At 44.6% G+C, this 23,118-nt stretch overlaps 1 protein-coding gene across 1 annotated transcript in view; it reads right to left on the bottom strand.

The window, feature by feature from the left end:
• The window catches only part of si:dkeyp-72e1.9 (syntaxin-binding protein 4), a 132,372-nt gene that overhangs the window by 23,805 nt on the left and 85,449 nt on the right, over positions 1–23,118 (bottom strand). Inside the window, exons 9-15 of the mRNA XM_060840946.1 lie at positions 22,032–22,152; positions 12,887–13,019; positions 9,360–9,466; positions 6,427–6,577; positions 5,642–5,714; positions 2,145–2,239; positions 906–1,002 (exon numbers count right to left, since the gene is read on the bottom strand). Coding sequence (XP_060696929.1) covers positions 906–1,002; positions 2,145–2,239; positions 5,642–5,714; positions 6,427–6,577; positions 9,360–9,466; positions 12,887–13,019; positions 22,032–22,152 — 777 coding nt within the window. The remainder of the gene's footprint in view (positions 1–905; positions 1,003–2,144; positions 2,240–5,641; positions 5,715–6,426; positions 6,578–9,359; positions 9,467–12,886; positions 13,020–22,031; positions 22,153–23,118) is intronic.

The following is a 23,118-nucleotide window of genomic DNA, read 5'->3' as shown; positions in this document are numbered from 1 at the left end:
TTGAGGATATGAGACTGGAGGGGGTTGTGTCACAATCATGCAATGAGTGAAACGGGTCCTATATGTGCATGGACAGGACTGATTAGCTTGTTCCCTCATCATAAAGTAAATTTAATACTATCCTGAAGCATAGTTTATTTATACGCAGGAATGCATGGGCATATTTCAGCACTGTACCTATCTCATTGCAATATGACAAGGCTGTAAGGTCACAGAGCTGAAATTGGACTGGAACTAGAGACTAGGAGAAAGTGAGGACTGCAGATGCTGGAGATCAGAGCTGAAAATGTGTTGCTGGAGAAGCGCAGCAGGTCAGGCAGCATCCAAGGAGCAGGAGAATCGACGTTTCGGGCATGAGCCCTTCTTCAGGAAGTAGAGGCTGTAATTATTGAGCAGGGGAGACTTTCCTCTTTCTGGGCATGATCTGGCCAAGTACATTTTAAACCATTGCACCTGCAGGTGATTTCAGCCCCTTTGAGGCGGGAAGATGGCTTTCCCACTACCTCACTCTCCTTTCCTGTGAGGAATCCACTTGATCCGTGTCCGACATTTCCGAAAGCTGCACTTTGGGATAGCAAACTACAATTGAGAAGGCCAGGCGGCAAAACTTAAATGCCGTGGAGATACAATTCTTATTATTTCTTATAATTTTTTGGGATGTGGTCGGTATTTACTGCCTCTCCTTAATTACTCAGGAGAAGGAGGGAAGGATTCCCTTACCTTTGCAACTTGTGTGGCTAAGATCAGATGCATACACAATGCTGTTAACTAGGGGAGTGGGAATTTACTGCTAATCATTCCACACAGATAACAGCTACAGAAACGTCTGCCCCACCTTCCCTACTGCAGTGCAAAAGTGGAGAATGCTACCAAAAACCCACTTTAATTTCAAAGTCCATCATTACCTCCAAAGGCCACAGTTCCCTGGGAGTCATTTGTGAGACTGTGCCTCAGTTTCCTTGTTCGTTCTTCTGTGACATGTAGACCGAGATACTTTAGTGCCTACCACAGAGACCAGACCATGACAGTCAAAATTACAGCAAGGGAGTAATCTTATGGATAACATGTACTTAGCAGAACCTGAAGCAGAGCATAAACTGCATGAAATATAGTACAAGTGTACATAGAGCACAGATAAACCATTTAAACCAATCAGTCTATGTCATTGCTTAAACTCCACATTAATGCTTCTGTCACCTTACTTCATCTAACCCTATCAGCGTATACTCAAATCCAGGTTGCATTTATCCTTAATGCGGTTCACCTTGCAGACTTCATGTGGTGGCAAGTTCTACATTCTAGCGACTTGCCTGTGGAAAAAAAATTCCTCTGAATTATTGAATAGAATCCCTACAGTGTGGAAAGAGGCCATTGGGCCCAACAAGTCCACACTGACCCTCTCAAGACTAACCCACCCACAACGATTCCCCTATTACTCTACATTTACCCCTGACTAATGCACCTAACCTACACATCCCTGCACACTCTGGAACAATTTAGCTTGGCCAATTCACCTAACCTGCACATCTTTGGACTGTGGGAGGAAACCGGAGCACCTGAAGGGAACATACGCAGACACACGGAGAACATACAAACTCCATCCAGACAGTCACCCGAGGGTGGAATCAAACCAGGTGCCTGGGACAGTGAGGCAGCAGTGCTAACCACTGAGCCATTATTAGTTCAATGATGTATGTAAAAATAATGGGTTACAATTACTACACCTCCTTATTCAAGGCCTTGAATATCTGCTCCATTGTTTCACATACGTATTTTAATACCTGCTTTTCACCACCTCTGTTTAAATACAGGTCGTTCTGCTATAATGCGCGTTTTGTTGACATGAATTCACTGTAACATGAATTGGGGACACGGTTTCGAGAGCGCAAAGTTTTAAAGCATGTATTGGTTATAATGCGATTCTGGCCCATTAGTTTAACGTTGCTGCTATTATATGATTTTTAAAAGTATAACATGGGATTGCATAAGAATGGAACTACCGCATTATAGCGGAACTGACTGCAATTAAGAAAATGTCATGATTTTTTCCCCTGAATCCCCGATTACAAATTTGTTCGTTCACTGTAATTTCAAACATTAAGGAGCAAGATGAAATGAAAGAGACTTGGGGAAGAAGCACTTACCAACTCGAGTTTATCCACCTTTAACCGAACATGAGGGTCCAGAGAGACTTTACGTTTGATACTGGGCACTTCTTTCTGAATGGATGGTTTGGCAGCTGTAGAGAAGGAATAGTGCATGATGGCCTGTGTCAAATTCAATGTCTTGTGGGATGGTAAAAGTTTTAAACTCTTAAACTCTGGTGGGATTTCAGATTATTCTGGATTCTACTTAAATCTAGCTTCAAGATCAGAAGCAATGGAGTCTTGGTGGATGCAGATGCATCCAGTTCTCCCTCTCACATCAGCCTAACAAGTAGTTGATGTCCCTTAAAAAAGCACAATGCTTCCTCAAGACTGGATGAAGCACCCATGCGCAATCAGAAGGCGGTTTACCTTCAGCTGTATACTTTGGACAACCTCTAGGTATACGGAATACAACAGGCTTATATCTCGTGTTCTCAATAAACAGCTTCACAAAAAAAACAGATACATTCTCCAGTTGACACTACCCAGTTTGACCTGTGGTGTCAAACAATCACATGACCTACTGATATGTCAACACGTGTTTGCAGTTCCCCATCAGGCCTGGGATTTCAGAACATTAAAGTCCAAAGCTACAGTAGTGAGTAGAGTGGGTTCCTTCTTGATTAAATGTTTTATCAAGCTCTGTCTCTTGATTAAATTTTAAAAATATAAACTGTAAATACAAAGTTACCCTGGAGCACTTTTTTTAATTGCAAAAGGATGGTGCTATTTTCACGCAGAGGGTGGTGAGTGTATGGAACGAGCTGCCAGAGGAAGTGTTGGAGATTGATACAATTAGAACATTTCAAAGGCATCTGGATGGGTATATGAATAGGAAGGGTTTGGAGGGATATGGGCCAAGTGTTGGAAAATGGGACTAGTTTAGGTTAGAATATTTGGGTCTGTTTCCGTGTTGTACATCTCTAAAACTTTATGACCCAGGTTGCTGGGCACACTAATGTCGCCTAAGTCCAAACCATCCTCATTTGAATTCTTTTTATGTATCCTGAAACCACTTCAATGTGAGGCACTGAATGAAATACTCTATCTTTTCTTCTGTCTTAAAGTTCTTACTCAGACACATATATACAAGCACACTTTGTTGAATCATTGAAGAGTTTGGCACACAATATTTCCAACTGAATGATTTGGATATTGGAAGATCAGAGCTGTTTTTATGTTTAAGCTCATATTGTGTGTTACAAAGTTGGGCCTGGATTCAACTTTTATTTTCCATTCAGCACCACTAATCTCTATTATACGTGTAACCCAGCCCTTTGCTATCAGGTGTGTACCTGAAACAATTGTATTATGCAATGAAGTTAAGTTAAACTCTCCACTTAATACCACATTGGGAGCTTAAGGACAGCAAAACAGCATTTCCATAGGGATATAAGGTCCATACGATTCATGGTTCTTTGCATGTGGGCTTTAAGAGCAAAGGAAGTCAATGCAGAATCATATAACAAGGTTCTCCTGAAAGATAACCTGAATTTCACAGGGCCGTCTGCTCAGATCTATGACAGACAAAGAACAGAGGGAGACAGGAAAACTCTACACTACACAAGAATGTGTGTATGAGTTTGTGTTCATTTTGAAAAGGCCTATTTCAGGAAGAGTTAAAATGGGAGATGCGCTTAGTTTGAGTGAGAAAATATTGTTAGGTAAACTCTCACTATGATAGACAGCTCTGAGGTCAGATGTTGCCAGGTTGGGAAAGGAAAGTAACAGAAGGAAACCCCTGGAAACCAAGTGTCTTCAAGGACTGGGGAGTGTTGTTGAACAAAGAGATCTTGGAGTGCAGGTTCATAGTTCCTTGAAATTAGTCACAGATAGATAGATAGGATAGTGAAGGAGGTGTTTGGTATGCTTTCCTTTATTGGTCAGAGCATGGAGTATTGGTGTTGGGAGGTCATGTTGTGGCTGTACAGGACATTGGTTCAGCCACTTTTGGAGTATTGCATGCAATTCTGGTCTTCTTCCTATCGGAAGGATGTTGTGAAACTTGAAAGGATTCAGAAAAGATTTACAAAGATGTTGCCGGGGTTGGAGGATTTGAGCTATAGGGAGAGGTTGCATAGGCTGGGACTGTTTTCCCTGGAGTGTCGGAGGCTGAGGAGTGACCTTAAAGAGGTTTATAAAGTCATGAGGGACATGGATAGGGTGAATAGACAAGGTCTTTTCCCTGGGATGGGGGAGTCCAGATCTAGAGGGCATAGGTTTAGGGTGAGAGGGGAAAGATATGAAAGGGATCAAAGGGCCAACTTTTTCACACAGAGGGTGGTACGTGTATGGAATGAGCTGCCAGAGGAAGTGGTGGAGGCTAGTACAATTACAGCATTTAAAAGGCATCTGGATGGGTATATGAATAGGAAGGGTTTGGAGGGATATGGGCCAGGTAGGATTAGGTTGGGATATCTTGTTGACACGGGCAAGTTGGACCAAAGGGTCTATTTCTGTGCTGTACATCTCTACGACTCTATGACTGAACCCAGAAGAACTGAATTGAGAATGTGGCACAGGAAAAACAGCAGGTCAGGCAGCATCCGAGGAGCAGGAGAGTCGAGGTTTCAGGTAAGAGCCTTTCATCAAGTGCCCTTACCTGATGAAGGGCTTATGCCCAAAACATCAATTTTCCTGCTCCTCGGATGCTACCTGACCTGCTGAGCTTTTCCAGCACCACACTCTTGACTCTGACTCTCCTGCATCTGCAGTCCTCACTTTCTCCCAGAAGAACTGAATGTCTACCAGAGGGATAATGTAAAGTCTAGCTGTGGAGCAGAAGGTTAGTGCTGGTTTTAAATGCTAAACAGGGAACGCTGCGTCCTGTAATTTACAAATATAAGCTGCTTACAAACATATCACTGAGAAATGTTGCCCTTTGTTTGTTGGAGTGTAAATTGTAAAATTGAAATCTTGGAAAGTAATCTTTTACGTTGGTGACAGGGAACTCAAATTTCTTTTTAAATTGGTTGGTCTCTAATAATGGTTATGTTTTGGGCAAATGACTAACTTACTGCTTTTTAACGACCTTGTCCAGCTGTTTTCTGGTGGTGGGTTCTGTTAACATTGATCCTTTGCGGTGTGGTCATAGATACAAAGATAGGTAAAGGGACAGATAGTATTGAAGAGGTGGGGAGGCTGCAGGAGGATTCCGATGGCTTAGAAAAGGAATGGGAGATGCAGTGCAACATGGGAATGAATAGAAGCACGGGCTATTTTCTAAACAGGGAGAACATTCAGAAGTCTGAAGTGCAAAAAGACTTGGGAGTTCTAGTCCAGGATTCTCTCAAGGTAAACTTGCAGGTTGAGTCAGGCAGTAACTAAAGTAATTTAACCACATGTTGGGTGTGGCCATGTGAGAAAGGGCTTGAGGAGGAGATATTCTTTGATACCTGACTGTATTTATGTCATAATTTGATTCCAAAACTATGCAAGTTACAACATCTCAGAAGGTGGAAAACTTTGTCTGTCACCCCACTGAGATTAGATACCTGAGGCAGCTAGTTGTAGTGGGCAAATGTCAGGTGACTGGAAAGGCACTGGACAGCGGTCTTCAAGTTGGGGCTGTTGAGAAAAAGACAGAGTGCATCATTAGCACAGACGCTTTATAATACATTGTACAGGTAATTAATGCTGTCGGGTTAGGGTACATCGCTGGTAAGTCAGCAATGTAACAGATTCATATGTCCCAGAACTAGCTAGCCATATCGATCCAGTATTATATCTATCTTCCTCAATTTTTCACTCTCTTTTCCTCAAAAGCCATTCATTTTGGTTGAAAGGTAGAAAGACTACCCTTGTGCACAGGAAATTCATGCACAGCAAGTTCCCACAATATAACGATATCACAGTAAATCTTCATTTAGGTCTTTGTTGAGGGATAACTATTGAGCAGGGAGCTGGAGAGAGCACAGTGTGCTCCCCTCTCTCCTGCCAATCTTCTTTGAAATAGTAGAGGTGCCCTTTAACATCCACCCAACACAAGGGCTAACTGTTGGTTTAACGTCACATCTGAAAGGCAGTGCCGCTGACAATGTAGCACTCCTTGGATTGTGGGTCCAAGTGTCTGGCATGAACACCCTCCCCCCAGCCTCCTGGCACAGGAGTGAGAACAGTGACAGTGAGACTAGACGGTAGTTGCAGGAACGGTAAACCATTAGGGAGAGGAATGAGGCGAGAGATATTAAGATGAGTATTCATGTGGATGATATACAGCCAGTGTAACTGTTTGATCATTGCTGGGTAATTCAAGATAAAAGAATACATTTATACTGACCTTAGGTGTTCTCACATGAACCTTCATCCGACAAGAACTGTAGCCATTTCCAGTGCTTTTCTGCATTGAGTTGTCCCCATCTTGTAATGAGGCAGCAGAATGTGAAGCCCCTTTGCCTGGTAAAAAGGCAATTGTTATGGTTCCTTCATTCCTTTAAATAAATTATAAAAATTGTAAAAGCTTAAGCTCATTCAATGCTCCCCTACCTGTGTCCTAACTTGCACCAAGTCGCATTCACTCGCATACAAAATGGAAGGCCATTCTACCCCTCAAAGCAGCTCTGTCATTCATGGCTGATCCATTTGAGTTTCAAATTCCATTATTCCCATCTAATCCCTAAAATCTTTGATTCCCTTGTGATCATGCTGTTCCTTTAACAAGGTTATGTTGTCCTTGGATTTTGTTCAGGAGGTTATAAAGACACAGGTTCCGAAAAGTCTAGGTTTACATAGAACATAGAACATAGAACATTACAGCACAGTACAGGCCCTTCGGCCCTCAATGTTGCGCTGCCCTGTCATACTAATCTGAAGCCCATCCCACCTACACTATTCCATGTACGTCCATTTGCCTGTCCAATGATGACTTAAATGTACTTAAACTTGGCGAATCTACCGTTGCAGGCAAAGCATTCCATCCCCTTACTACTCTCTGAGTAAAGAAAGTACCTCTGACATCTGTCTTATACCTATCTCCCCTCACTTTAGAGTAGTGTCCCCTCGTGTTTGCCGTCCCCATGGGTTTTAGGGCCAATTTGATCATAGCTAACAGATACTGCTTCAGGCAGAAGGCTTTCAGTTAAAAAAAAACTTGTGCAATGAAAGGGGTGCAGCCAATTCTCCCAGCTCAGCTTTACTCTGGTCTGATTTGGTTTGGTTTTTTTTTAGCAGCCTGGCTGTTCACTGTTCAAGCTGTGAATCTGCTAGACCCAAAGAAGCAGGTCCATGCTGATCCTCCCTCTCTCTGACATCTCTCCTGTAAGTCCCTGTGTTTAATTTTACCTTTGGTGCCAAGGAGTGTTTATGGGGATTGTTGCGGGAATTTGGAACAGCATCATTAAGTTGGGATAATCTGTTGGGTTTTTGGATGGATTGATTTATTTTGTATTGTGTTCTTTTTTGTTTGTGTTTCATTTGATAATCTTGAAAATAAATTCTGTTTTGTTTAAAACTAAGTGATTGGGCCGGCTGCATCTCTCCTGGAATATCCACTGTCCACCTGCATAAAACAACCAGCAAAGTTACCTCCTTCTTGTAATGTTTCGAGGGAGTCTGGCCTGGTCCATAACACTCTAGCCTAACAAGAAATACCTATGTCTGCCTTAAAAATATTCAAGATGTGGAGGTGCCGGTGTTGGATCGGGGTGGACAAGGTCAGAAGTCACACGACAGCAGGTTATAGTCCAACAAGTTTATTTGAAATCACAAGCTTTCGGAGCGCTGTCCCCTCATTAGATGAGACCTTCACCTGATGAAGGAGCAGCGCTCCAAAAGCTTGTGATTTCAAATAAACTTATTGGACTATAACCTGCTGTTGTGTGACTGCTGTGTTTAAAAATATTCAATGGCAGGTGCTTGCTGACCTGGTTAGGTCCTGCTGTAAGAAGATTTCAATTGACAGAACTTCCTCCTCGTTTTCAACTCCCTCTATAGGTTCAGACTCCACAGCTCCAACCTCCTACACTTTCCGGGATCTCAGGCCTCCTCCAATTCTGGTATCTTCCGCATCCCCGATTTCAATTGCTCTGCAGTTATTGGCTATGCCCATGTGCTGTAATTCCCTCCCTAAACCTCTCCACTTGAATAATTGAATTGAATTGAATTTATTGTCACGTGTACCGAGGCACAGTGAAAAACTTTGAAGGTTAGATTAGACTAGATTTAGATGTACTACAGAAAATCTGAAACGAGCACAGGGAGTGATGGAGAAACTCCGCAGGTTTGGCAGCATCCATGGAGAGAGAGAACAAAGGGAAGGTGTTGAGTCCGGCATAACTCTCCTCCCTTCATGACTCATCACATTGACTCTGTTTCTCTCTCCACAAATGCTGCCAGACCTGCTGAGTTTCTCCAGTGTGCTTGTTTTGAGCAAATGAGCACATCATTTTCAGAGTTTCCTGGCTGATAAATGTCAGTCAGGATATTGAGAAACCTCGTCCAGACCTCTCCAAAATGATTTTTTGAACATCCACCCAAGCGTGGGGTGGTACGGTGGCTCAGTGGTTAGCACTGCTGCCTCACAGCGCCAGGGACCCAGGTTCAATTCCAGCCTCGGACGACTGTCTGTGTGGAGTTTGCACATTTTCCTCATGTCTGCGTGGGTTTGCTCCCACGGTCCAAAGATGTGCAGGTTAGGTGAATTGGCCAGGGCAAATTGCCCATAGTGTTCAGGGATGTGTAGGTTAGGTACATTAGTTAGGGGTAAATGTAGAGTAATAGGGTTTTATTGCTACCTTTGCTTCTGGAGCCATGACTCACCTTCTCTCAGCCCAGTATAAATACCTCCCTATTTCTCCCCTTTGTTTTAGCTTTGACAAAGGGTCAGTTAGACTCGAAACATCAGCTCTTTTCTCTCCTTACAGATGCTGCCAGACCTGCTGAGATTTTCCAGCATTTTCTCTTTTGGTTAGAGTAATAGGGAAATGGATCTGGGTGGGTTACTCTTCAGAGAGTTGGTGTAGACTTGCAGGACCAAAGGGCCTGTTTCCAAACTGGGGGATTCTAATTCTAATTCTGTAGTGTAGAGCAGACAATTGCTCTAGGAGACGTCTGCTCTGAGAGATGACACCCCTGACAGCGGGAGGTTGGCACTGAGCTGGTAAACTGTGTATTCAAGCTTAGAACTAGGAGGACCCACCAACATCTGACTCTGGGGCGACAAGTGATATCCCTGAGGCACAGAGCTCACACACAGTGTGTGAAATAATTACTTACGCGATCGTCATTTTATTGAGGATGCTCCTAGCTTCCTCATACGTCACTCCAATCAGGGACTTCTTGTTAATAGCAACCAACTGGTCACCTGGACGGAGTCGGCCATCCTTCAAACAATTACAAGAAAATTCATTGAGAGATGGAGTTGGCAGTGGTCATTCATTACTTAGACAAGAATGTACAGCATTTCAACAATAGGAGGTGATGGCCTTGTGGTGTTACCAACTGGGCTGTTTATCCAGAGGTCCAGGTAGTGTTCAGAGTTTGAGTCCTAACATGGCAGATGGTGGAATGTGAATTCAATGAAAATCTGGAATTAAGAGTCCAATGATGATCATGAATCAACTGTCAGGAAAAGCCCACTTGCTTCACTTATGTCCTTAGGGAAGGAAACTGCCATCCTTTTCTGGTCATGTGACTCCAGACCCACAGCAGTGTGGTTGACTCTTACCTGCCCTCTGGGCAATTAGGGATGGGCAGTAAGTGCTGGCCTAGCCAGCGACACCCTCATCCCATGAATGAATAAAAAACAAGGTTAACCCGATTTTTCTGCGGGAACTCCACAGCTTTCCAATGTAATGTATGACTTTTGAAATGTACATTTGTGGAGACATTAGTTTGTGCTTATCAAGGTAGGAAAAGTCACTGCTGTGGAATGATCCAAATATCTACTTTTGGAGAAACAGACATGAGCCATGCTCAACGCAACTGTCTGTGTGGAGTTTGCACATTCTCCCCGTGTCTGTGTGGGTTTCCTCCCACACTCCAAAGATGTGCAGGTTAGGTAAATTGGCTATGCTCAATTGCCCATAGTGTTAGGTGCATTAGTCAGGGGTAAATGTTGGGGAATGAGTCTGGGTGGGTTGCTCTTCAGAGGGTTGGTGTGGACTTGTTGGGCCGATGGGCCTGTTTCCACACTCTAGGAAATCTAAAAAAAAGCAAACAAAATATCAACAGATACTCATGGTGAGGTGGCAAAAGGCACCAATACCCTTCACCAAATATGTGTCTTCTCCCAAACTCAGCAGATACACCTCCACCCTGACTGGGAGGGTTATTTTCACCTTCACACCCTGTCCCTTCTAGAGGAGTGGACATTACCACTGACAGCTAGATGGGTTCTGTACCCAGTTCCACGTGGCGGTGAGGGGATAATCTGTCTAGAAGTCAGGTAGTCAATTCAATGCCAAAATCCTCCTCATCAAGGCCTGAAGTTCATATGGATCCCCGTCTGGTTTCCCCAACTTTGGGAGGCATCACAAAATGATTTTCACCCTCTCAATTTGACTTGACCTGAACCCTCATCTCCAGTGATGAAACGGCATTGCACCATCCTAGACCATCAATCCGTGTTTCGCATTGATTCACCCAAATTGGATACTGTGCATACATTAGAGTCATAGAGTCCTACACCTCAGAGACAGGCCCTTTAACCCAAACTGGTCTGTGCTGACTGAAATGTCCATCCACACTAACCCTATTTCCCTGCACTTGGCCCATATCCTTCTTACCCTTTCCTATCCATGTATTTATCCAATTGCCTTTTAATTGTTGTTAATGTACCTGCCTCAGCCACTTCCACTGGCAGCTTCTTATGTGTCCCACCCTGTTTAAAAAGAATGCCTCTCAGATTCCTTTTTATTCTTTCCCCTCTCACCTTAAACTGATGCCCTTTCGTCCTTGATTCCCTAACCCTGAGAAAAAGACTGAGTGCATTCACCCTATCCATGCCTCTCATGATCTTACATACCTCTATAAGGTCCCCCCTCAGTCTCCTACGTTCTGAAGAAAAAAAGTCCTAGCTTTTCCAACCTCTCCCTATAACTCAGACCGTTGTTGTCACCTTTCTTAAGTTATGATTATTTCCACCACTAACGACCTTGGCATGAGTTTTGTTAAGTTGATATCTAAATTAAGTTGGGATGAAGCTTTCCCACAGCACTCGAAGGCAAGGAACAATGAAGTAAGTGCATGAAAGGCAGATGAATACTGCTTCCCACACTATTTTGGGTTTATGATTGTACGAGGCAGTAAGGGTTATTTCACTAATAGGATACAATGGGTGACACGAGATCAGCTATTGGTCATACATCTTTTCTGGTTGCTCTGTTCTGTCATGCAGAACTAAAACTGGCGCCACTTCGATCAGGCATTGGCTAATGATGCTGGAGAAGTTTCCCTCTTGAGCTATTCAGAGTTTTGTTATGGACTGTGACCTGTTCAATCAGGAACAGGAGAAGGTAAGCTCCAGATAGCCACGTTGCAGGAAGACCACTCTTTGGTTAGTGGAGGATGTGGTGGAGGCTGGTACAATTGCAACATTTAAAAGGCATCTGGATGGGTATATGAATAGGAAGAGTTTGGAGGGATATGGACTGGGTGCTGGCAGGTGGGACTAGATTGGGTTGGGATATCTGGTCGTATGGACGGGTTGGACCGAAGGATTTGTTTCCGTGCTCTACATCCCTACAACTCTATGACAGTCTGACACATCAAACCCCACAGACCAGCAGAAAGCCACAGCTGAGAAGAGAGAAGGGGAACTCACCCATCCGAGTTGGCGAGATGCTGTCACCTCATGTTGGTCAGGGCCTGGTTGTTAGTAATGGGAAAGGTCTCTACAAGTGGATTAAGGGCTACTCAGACACAGAGTAAAGATGTTGGCGTATATTCTCCATCACAAACACTGCGTGCTTTACTATTTCAGTTACAAATGGAGACATTAGGGAAATCATTAAAATTCATCATTAACAGTTTGGTTTTATCTCACAGAACTAGACGGCATAGGCTAAAGGTGAGAGGGGAAAAATTTAAAAGGGACCTAAGGGGCAACTTTTTCATGCAGAGGATGGTATGTGGTGGAATTAGATGCCAGGAGAAGTGGTGAAGGCTGGTACAATTACATCATTTAAAAGGCATCTGGATGGGTATATGAATAGGAAGGGTTTAGAGGGATATGGGCCAAGTGCTGGCAAATGGGACTAGATTGGGTTGGGATATCTGGTTGGCATGGATGAGTTGGACCTGAAGGGTCTGTTTCCGTGCTGTACATCTCTATGACTCTATGTAGTCTGACAAATAAACCAGTTCTCAATTACGTTTTTTTTTCATTGGCTTCATCTCATCAAACCATTAACCAGCTCATCCTTCAGAAGCCTAAAAAATACGCACACATGACCAAAGTATTCACTTGGTTTTAACACAGAGATTCATAGTCAAGGCTCCTGGTTAGGCTGCCAAGCCGAATTGCTGACCATGAAAGATGTGCTCTGTATAGAGGGGATCCGAGAGGGGGTGAAAAGTCTGCAACAATTGCCAAATAAAGTGCCACAGTCTAATGTTCGATTTGAACTTGAGGTGAAGGGTATAGTCAGGACTCAGGAACCAAGTCATTGCAAGGCCTGGAATGAGTGCTCAAACTTCAAGTTAGAAAACGTGAAAAGTGGGAAATTGAATCTTTTTTTTTCCCGTGAGCTCAGTTTTTTCAACTCACTGGTTCGTCACTGTCACAATGATTTCATCTTTACCTTCTGACAATCTCCTCCCAAGATGATGTCCTCCACATAGACTTTGGGTCCATCAGGCCTGTTGGATCCCCCTGTCACAGTCAATCCAAGGCCTGCGGATTTGGTGATGGTAACGAGCTGAATTCCCTCATTGCTATAGCAACCAAGAGATAAAAAAGCACAATCTTAGAGAGCAAACTGTGACACACATTAAAATATTAAGGCTCCTCGGCGGCGGGAGAGAAAACAAAACTTGGTGGTTCATCAAAGTGGTTTTAACACTCCTACAGTGAAACCATGAGGCAAATTCTGAGGCCCACTGTCAGGGGATTTGACACGGGCACACATTCATGTTTCATCATGGTAGGGCTGGTTTCACATTTTTCCCGTTTCCACTCCCTGACAGTCTCGAAAATGTTTGTTTGATTAGGAATATTGAACCCTTCACCCTCCACAATCAAAGCAGCAACCTGCACATGTGGCCTGACATGCTTCAGATGATATAAATCCAACAACCTTCCAGAACAAAGGATGATATCTCACTCACTCCCTCTCTCTGGCACTGCTCAGACTCAGCTGAAGTCAGTGCCAAGCAATGCCATCAAATTGGGAAAATAGTTTACGTAGAGACATAGAAAACAGAGGCAGGAGCAGGCCATTCGGCCCTTTGAATCCTGATGAAGGGCTTATGCCCAAAGCGTTGTTTCTCCTGCTGCTCGGATGCTGCCTGACCTGCTGTGCTTTTCCAGCGCCACACGTTTTGAACCTGATCTCCAACATCTGCAGTCCTCACTTTCACCTCATCCAAATCAATAGCCTGTTCCTGCTTTTCGCCCCCATTTTCTTTGATCCCTTTAGCCCCAAGTACTGCATCCAACTCATTCAAATCATACAATGTTTTGGCCTCAACTGCTTTCTGGGGTAGTGAATCCCCAGTCTCTGTGTGAAGAGGTTTCTCATCAGTTCAGTCCTAAATGGTCTACATCATAACCTTAGGCCTGGTTCTGGACTCTGCTGTCATCAGGAATATCCTTCCTGCATCTACCCTGTCTGGTTCTGTTAGAATTTTATAGGCTTCTATGAGATAACACCTCATTCTTCAAAACTCCAGTGAATATGCCATCTCCTCACACCTCAGTCTTGCCATCTCAGGCGTCTGTCCAGTAAACATTCACCGCACTCTCTCTGTAGCAAGAGCATCCTCCCTCAGATAAGAATTCTGAAACTTCACACAATACTCCAGGTGTGGTCTCACCAAGGGTTTGAGTTATAAGGAGAGGCTGGAGCGTCTGGGACTTTTTTCACTGGAGGTTGAAGGGTGACTTTATGGAGGTTTATAAAATGATGAGGAGTATAGGTAAGGTGCATGGCAAAGGCCTTTTCCCTAGGGTAGGGGAATTCTACACTGGATGGTATATTTTAGGGTGAGGGGAGAAAGATTGAAAAGGGACCCGAGGGGCGCACCTTTTTCACACAGAGGGTGGTTCCTGTGTGGAATGAGCTGCCAGAGGAAGTGGTAGATGCAGATACAGTTACAACATCGAAAAGACATTTGGACAGGACATGGATAGGAAAGGTTTAGAGGGATATGGGCCAAATGCAGGCAAATGGGGCTATCTTAGTTTGGAAAGGTTGGCAAGCATGGATGAGTTGGACTGAAGGGTCTGTTTCAGTGCTGTATGACTTTATGACTTTAAGGCCCTGTATAATGATAGCAAGACATCCCTGTTCTTGAACTCGCAGGTAGTGAGGACTGCAGATGCTGGAGAGTCAGAGTCGGTAAAGCGTGGAGCTAGAAAAGCACAGTAGGTCAAGCAGCATCCAAGAGGCAGGAGAGTCGACATTTCGAGCAGGATCCTTCATTATTCATTCTTATGAAAGGTCCTGCCTGAAACATTGACTCTCTTTCTCCTCAGATGCTGCCTGACCATGCTGTGCCTTTCCAGCGTCACCCTTTATTGACCCTGTTCTCGAACTCCAGTGGAGCATGGCACAAGTGCAGCACAAAGTCATGTCTAAACAGATATGTTACAATCTGACCATTTCTATTGCTCTCCCATATTCTCGCAGTTGGCTTATGGTCACCTGCAGAATTAGAGTAAGGGGTGTAGGGTAAAGTTACCATGGTCCCACCCTCTCATTAGAGTTTAGCCCGAGGGTCATCGTGTTTCAGGCTTGGTAGCGATACCAAACTTTCATGGTGACCTCAGCCTGTGTGGGAATTGAACCCACGTATGCTGCATTGAAAACCAGTCAACTGAGCTAATTGAGCCTATCCCATAGACCTCGTAAAGGGCAGTTAAAGGTCAACCAGCTAGGGCTAGCAGATCTCCTCTCCCGAAGGACACTCCTGAACAAGGAGGACTGTTATGACAATTGATGATAGTTACCATGGTAACAATTCACCAACTTCACAATCCAGATGTATCAACTGATATTAAACTCCATCAGTTACCATAGTGGGATTTGAACTCAGGCCATAGTCTGATCCTGCAGGTTACCATTGACCAGAAACTCAACTGGGCTCACCACACAAACACAGTGGCTACAAAAGGAGGTCAGAGGCTAGGAATACTGCAGTGAGTAACTCACCTCCTGACTTCCCAAAGCCTGCCCACCATCTGTCAGGCACCACATCCACAAATTTCCACTCCCCCCACTTCTGGCACTCAGTAGCAGCAATGTGTAATATCTCCAAGGTGCACTGCAGAAATTCACCAAAGATCCTCAGATGGCACCTTCCAAACCCAAAACCATGTTCATCTAGAAAGATATGGGCAGCAGACACATGGGAATACCAGCGCCTGTAAGTTCCCCTCCAAGCCATACACAATCTTCTGTATTACTGGGTACTGTGACATTAATACTACAGCATCATTCCCCCCTTTGCTGAGGGTTGAAATCAGTTTGGATGCAGACTAATAGTAAAAGGTAGAGGTGGCCTGCAGGATTTTCACTTGATCACTTTGCAACAGTCGTAGACTCACCAACTTTAGGGGCTTTAAATAGTCATTAGATAAACATATGGATAAAAATGGAGTAGTGTAGGTTAGATAGACTACAGATTGGTTTTACAGGTTGGTGCAAGGTCAAGGGCCAAAGGGCTTGTACTGCGCTGTAATGTTCTATGTTCTACATTTAATGGAGAATGGAGCAGTCGTAATCTAAAAGCACGGAAACCTTTTCAAATTTTATTACACTGCAATAAAGACTGCACTTCTTTTTAAATTCATGTCTCAGACATGGGTGTCACTGGCTGGGCCAGCATTTCTAGTTGCCCTTGAGAAGGTGGTGGCGAGCTGTCTTCTTGAACTACTGCAGTCTCTGTGCTGTAGATAGACCCACAATGTTGTTACAGAGAGAGTTCCAGAACTTTTACCCAACGACAACGAAGGAATAATAATATATTTCCAAGTCGGGATGGTGTATGACTTGGAGGGGAACTTGGAGGGCGCTGGTACTCCCATGTGTCTGCTGCCCATGTCTTTCTAGATAGACATAGTTGTGGGTTTGGAAGGCGCTATCTGAAGATCTTTCGTGAATTTCTGCAGTGCACCTTGTAGATGTTACACACTGCTCCTACTGAGTGCCAGTAGTGGAGGGAGTGGACATTTGTGGATGTGGTACCTTGCAGATGGTGGGCAGGCTTTGGGAAGTCAGGAGGTGAGTTACTCACTGCAGTATACCTAGCCTCTGACCTCCTTTTGTAGCCCACTGTGTTTATGAGGTGAGTCCAGTTGAGTTTCTGGTCAAAGGTATCCTGCAGGATGTTGGTAGGAGAGGAGTCAGTGATGACAACACCATTGACTGTCAAGAAAGCCGTGGTTAAATAGTCTCATATTGGTGATGAACATAGCCTGGCATTTTTGTGTCACAAATGTTACTTGCCACTCGTCAGCCGAAGCCAAATACTGTCCATATCTTGTTGCATTTGAACATGCTCTGCTTCAGTATCTGAGCAACAGCAAATGTTGCTGAAGATTGTGCATTCATCAGTGAACATCCCCACTTCTGACCTTGTGATAGAGGGAATGTCTTTGACTAAATTCCTGACGATGGTTGGACCTAGGACACTACCCTGAGGAACTCCTGTAGAGATGTCCTGGAGATGACTGACCTCCAGCAGACACAGCCATCTTCCTATGTGCCAGCTATGACTGCAACCACTGGAGAGTTTGCCCCCTGATCCCCATTGATTCCAGTTTTGCCAGGGCTCATTGATGTCACACTTGGTCAAATGCAGCCTTGATGCCAAGGGCTCTCACTCTCCTCTCCCTCTGGAATTCAGCTCTTGTGTCCATGTTTGAACCAAGGCTGTAATGAGCTGAGTGGTCCTGGTGGAACTGAGCAGGTTATTGCTGAGCGGGTGCTGCTGTTGATGGCACCTTCCATCACATCAAAGATATCTCATTCACTGGAAAGTGTTGGTGACATTCTGAGGTTATGAAATCACTGTAAGCTCTTCCTTTCCTTCACTTTTTCTTTCCAGATGAACACTTCGCTGACCTCCAGATGCTCAATGCCTGTTGTGTAAGGGTGTAAGGTTTGAAAGGGTTAATACTGAGCAGAACTTAAACACCACCAACTGTGATAATGTCATATGGAATTGTGAGCCGAATAGTTTGGTATCTTAGTGAAAAAAACATTTAATATTCCAATCCTTCTCACAGTCTCTGTCACAATGTCTGAGATAAGAAAGTAACGAGTCGCTAATATGTAATAACCACACTCCTCGTTCAAGAAAAAAAGCCTCGTTTAGTGTAATAGAGTCATAGAGATGTACAGCACAGAAACAGACCCTTCAGCCCAACTCGTCCATGCCGACCAGATATCCCAACCCAATCTAGTCTCATCTGCCAGCACCCAGTCCATATCCCTCTAAACCCTTCCTATTCATATACCCATCCAGATGCCTTTTAAATGCTGTAATTGTACCAGCCTCCACCACTTCCTCTGGCAGCTCATTCCATATTCCAGTTAGACCAGTCAGTGGTTTTCCCTCACCGCGTTAGACCAAGTCATGTAACTTTATCGGCTTTGAGCTGATTGTGGCAGCAATCCTATCACATGGTATGGCACAGACTTGGTTTAGCTGCTCAAACAACCGAGCGGACAAGCCTCCATAGTATTCTTAGTCTGAAGGACTTGAAGTTTGAAAAACAGGCCAGGATTAGTTTTCTCTGACAGTCTAGCAGATAGAAGAATGGTAGGAGGGAGAACCGCAACTGCCTATTACTTACTTTCTTGGCTGGGACCACACTTACACAGGATCAGCATGGGGAGGTGCAGGAATGGTGCTCAGTGCAGGAAATATTCTCACCACATCAACTGTGGCTCAGTTGGGAGCACATTCACCTCTTAGTCCTGAGGACCTGGCTTCAAGTCCCATTGCATGATCCAAGTGTAAAAGTCAAGCCAGGGTGGCACGGTGGCTCAGTGGCTAGCACTGCTGCCTCACAGCGCCAGGGACCTGGGCTCAATTCCAGGTGACTGTCTGTATGGAGTTTGCGTGTTCTCCTTGTGTCTGCGTGGGTTTCCTTCCACAGTCTAAAATGTACAGGTTGGGTGAATTGGCTACGGTAAATTGTCCTGTGGTGTTCAGCGATGTGTAGGTTGGTGTGTTAGTCAGGGGAAAGGTAGTGTACTAAAGTAGGGGAATGGGTCTGGGTGGGTTACTCTTCAGCGGGTCAGTGTGGACTTGTTGGGCCAATTGGCCTGTTTCCACATTGTAGGGATTCTATGTTATTAAAGCCTCGCCTCAGAGAAGTGGGCAGTGTCATAAAGTCACAGAGATGTACAGCATGGAAACAGACCCTTTGGTCCAACCCGTCCATGCCAACCAGATATCCCAACCCAATCTCGTCCCAGCCTGTTCAGCCTCTCCCTGTAGCTCAAATCCTCCAACCCTGGCAATGTCCTTATAAAACTCTTCTGAACCCTCTCATGTTTCACAACATGTTTCCAATAGGAGGGAGACCAGAATTGCATGCAATATTCCAACAGTGGCCTAACCAATGTCCTGAACAGCCGAACATGACCTCCCAACTCAGTACTCTGACCAATAAAGGAAAGCATACCAAACGCTTTCTTCACTATCCTATCTACCTGCGACTCCACTTTCAAGGAGCTATGAACCTGCACTCCAAGGTCTCTTTGTTTAGCAACACTCCTTAGGACCTTGCCATTAAGTGTATACGTCCTGCTAAGATTTGCTTTCCCAAAATGCAGCACTCCGCATTTATCTGAATTAAACTCCATCTGCCACTTCTCAGCCCATTGGCCCATCTGGTCCAGATCCTGTTGTAATCTGAGGTAACCCTCTTTGCTGTCCACTACACCTCCAATTTTGGTGTCATCTGCAAACTTACTAACTATACCTCTTATGTTCGCATCCAAATAATTTATGTAAATGACAAAAAGTAGTGGACCCAGCACCGATCCTTGTAGCACTCCATTGGTCACAGGCCTCCAGTCTGAAAAACAACCCTCCACCACCAGCTTCTGTCTTCTACCTTTGAGCCAGTTCTGTATCCAAATGGCTAATTCTCCCTATGTTCCATGAGATCTAACCTTGCTAACCAGTCTCCCAAGGGGAACCTTAGCGAACGCCTTACTGAAGTCCATATAGATCACGCCTTGTGTATATTTACGGCTGAGATAGATAGATTCTTGATCAGTCGGGGAATCAAGGGTTATAGGGAAAGGGCAGAAAAGCAGATGTGAGGAATGTTGGAACAGCCATGATCCTACTGAATGGTGGAGCAGGTTCAAGGAGTCAAATGGCCTACTCCAGTTCCTATTTCTTATGGCCTTCAGCTGGAATATAATAGCAATTGAGCTCTGCATTGTTGAGATGAGAAGCTTCAAACTGGGGCTCTGCCTGTCCTCCCCAGTGGATTTAAGTAATTCCTGGCACTAGTCAGTAAAAGAACACATTTGTTGGACCTGGATCCTGGCCAATATTTATCCCCGAACCACCATAATAAAAACAGATTACCTGGTTGTAATCAAATTGCTGTTCGCGGTAACTTGTTGTGTATAAATTTTCTGCTACATCTCTTACATGACAGCTGTCCAACGTCCATGCAAAGTATCATATAAATGTAACCATTTTTAGTTCTGAAGAGGGGGCAAAGAATCCCAATAGGCCCTTCGGCAAAACAAGTCCACACCTACCCTCCGAAGTGTTACCCACCCAGACCCATTCCCCTATCCTATAGGTAACCCTGACTAATGCACCTATCCCCGAACACTATGGGCAACCTATCATAGCCAATTCACCTAAACTGCACATTTTTGGATAGCAGGAGGGAACCCACACAGACACGGGGAGAACGTGCAAACTCCACACAAGCAGTTGCCTGAGGCTGGAATCAAACTGAAGTCCCTGGTGCTGTGAGGCAGCAGTGCTAACCACTGAGCCACCGTGCCACTTACTGGACTCAAAATATTAACTCTGCTTTCTCTCCACAGATGCTGCCAGATCTACTGAGTTTCTGTCACAATTTCTGTTTTTTATTTCTGATATAAATGTAAGATTTTCTTTACTACAGGATCAGTGAAGTTCTGTCAAGTAAGGGTGATGATTTTTTAAATGTGACGTTATTGCTTTTTTAAAAAAAATATTGGTCTGTTCAAAGAATGTGGAAACCATTGGTTAGTCCAGCAGGTATTGTGTATCCCTTAGAGGGGGCAGTGAACTGGAGTTATATTATTGCTCCAGTTCACCCACAGAGCTGTTAGGGAGGGAGTTCTGGGATTCTGATCCAGTGAACACTGAAGGAATGGCGATGTATTTAAACGCTGGGATGGTACACGACATGGGAGGAACTTGCAGATGGTGGTGTTCTGATGCATCTGTTGGACTCATCGTCATACAGCACAGAAACTCTTTGGTCCAAAGAGTCCATGTTGCCCATAATCCCAAACTAAACTAGTCCCACCTGCCAGCTCCTTGCCCATATCCCGCCAAACCTTTCTCATTCATGTGTCCATCCAAATGTCTTTTAAACCTAAATGTATCCACATCCACCACTTCCTCTGGAAGTCCATTCCACACCTGAACCACTCTCTGTGTAAAAAACATTCCCCTCATGTCTTTATTAAATCTTTCTCCTCTCACCATAAAAATGTGTCCTGAAATCCCCCACCCTAGGGAAACTTGTATTTATTGATGGAAGAGGTTGTGTGTTTGGATGGGTCAGGGACCCTTGGTGAGTTGTTGTGGTGTATCGTATAGATGGTGCACACTGCAGCCTCTGCATGTTGATGGCGGAGGGCGTGAATTTTTTAAGGTGGATTTTACTCAAAAACCCTGGAAGCTTTGGAGGTTTTAAATCCTTTTTGATGTTCATTACCGCAAGAGTTCCCACTTCAGGGAGTGGGAAGTGGCCTTTATTCAGCACACTGGGAGTTCAGGGGTGCAATAAGGATCAGATTCAGATCAACATTCAATCCATCTTGACCTCAAAAATCCACTTCAATCCACAGCTCGGAAAGCAAGCCCTGAGCAGTTAGCCTTTGTGATGTTGGCAGCTCTCCAGTAATTCAGTAACATGGAGCTGCCCTCACTGGGCTCTGGTTATGATGACTCAAATTCAATACACTGTGGAGCCACACGAGATTTGACCCTGTGTTGTGTGTGAAACAGCAGCAAGAGCAGAAAGGAATCCACTCACAAGTCAATTTGTACTCAAGTCGGAACACAACATAAGACAATATAAAATAGCCGTTCGCAGGAAATGTGCATATTGTCAGACCATTAAGGTGACAGGGAGAAAGTGAGGACTGCAGATGCTGGAGATCAGAGTCAAAGAGTGTGGTGCTGGAAAAGCACAGCTGGTCAGGCAGCATCTGAGGAGCCAGAGAGTCGACGTTTCGAGCATAAGCCCTTCATCAGGAATAGGATGGATCGACTCTCCTGCTGCTCGGATGCTGACTGACCTGCTGTGCTTTTCCAGCGCCACACTCTTTAAAATGGCACCCTTGTATAAGATATTATTCGTAAGTCAGAGAATCCCTCCCCCCACACTTAGGCCTTAATGCACAGGAAAGGATTAATGGTAACCAGTTCCCCCTTCTCTGTTAACATCAAAGAATGAGGTGAGAAAGTCATAAGGACTACTCAGATACATTGACAGAAATGGTAAAGGGTTGTTAGACGTACTGTGTGTTAGAGCAAAGTAAACTCTCGGTGTTTCCATTGGATGAGTTACAGGAACGAGCCGGACTTAACTGTTCTGAGCTCAGGGACGACGCTGAGGAACTCGATGATGATCTCTCTCGTCCTGTTCCAGATGGAAAGTGGGAAGGGAACAAAAAGACAATTAACAAAACAGAAGGATTTTATATCTCACTGACGCGGGCATCATGGTGCCTCACAGCACCAGGGACCCAGGTTCGATTCCACCCTTGGGTGACTTTCTGTGTGGAGCTTGAACATTTTCCACATGTCTACAGTTTCCTCCCACATTCCAAAGTTGTGCAGGTTACGGTGGACTAGCCATGCTAAATTGCCCCATTGTGTCCGGGGAAGTGCAGGCTATGTGGGTTAGCCATGGGAAAATGCAGCGATGGGTTGGGGGAGGGGGGGGTCCAGGCATGCTGCTCTTTGGAGGGTCGCCGTGGATGTGATGGGCTGAATGGCCTGCTCCCACACTGTAGGGACTTTATGACTCTCCATCACCAATGTAAAGGAACATAGAAAATAGGAGCAGGTGGCTCCATCATTCCGATGGCTGATCATCCATCTCAACATCATATTCCGGATATCTCCCCAACGCCCTTGGTGACTTTAAAAATTTAAAAATGTGTCTCTTAATTTCTTGAAAATATTCACCGACTTGGCCTTCTGTGGTAGGGAGTCTCACAGGTTCAGTAGTCTTTGAGTGAAAAAGAAATTCCTGACCTCAGTCTTAAACGGTCTAGCCAATTTCCTGAGACTGTGTCCCTGGTTATGGACTTCTCACTCAGGAGAAGCATCTTTCCCACATCGCGTCTGTCCAGTTCTTTTTAGAATTTTATACATTGCAATTAGATCCCTTTTCATCGCTAGTGATTACGGCCCAGTCAGATTAATCTCTCTCCAGACTCTGAACCTCTGCTACACTCCCTCAGTAGCAAGTATATCCGTTCTTTAGTAGAGAGACCAAAACCTCACACAATACTCTGGGAGTGGTCTCATCAAGGCCCCGTATGACTGTAGTGAGGCCTCCCTATTTATTTAAACTCTCGCTGGCAGCAGAAAGCAGCAC

Source organism: Hemiscyllium ocellatum, chromosome 20 (assembly GCF_020745735.1).
Source record: "Hemiscyllium ocellatum isolate sHemOce1 chromosome 20, sHemOce1.pat.X.cur, whole genome shotgun sequence".
In the NCBI taxonomy this organism is placed as follows: Eukaryota; Metazoa; Chordata; class Chondrichthyes; order Orectolobiformes; family Hemiscylliidae; genus Hemiscyllium; species Hemiscyllium ocellatum.
This window is presented reverse-complemented; position numbering and strand designations above follow the sequence as displayed.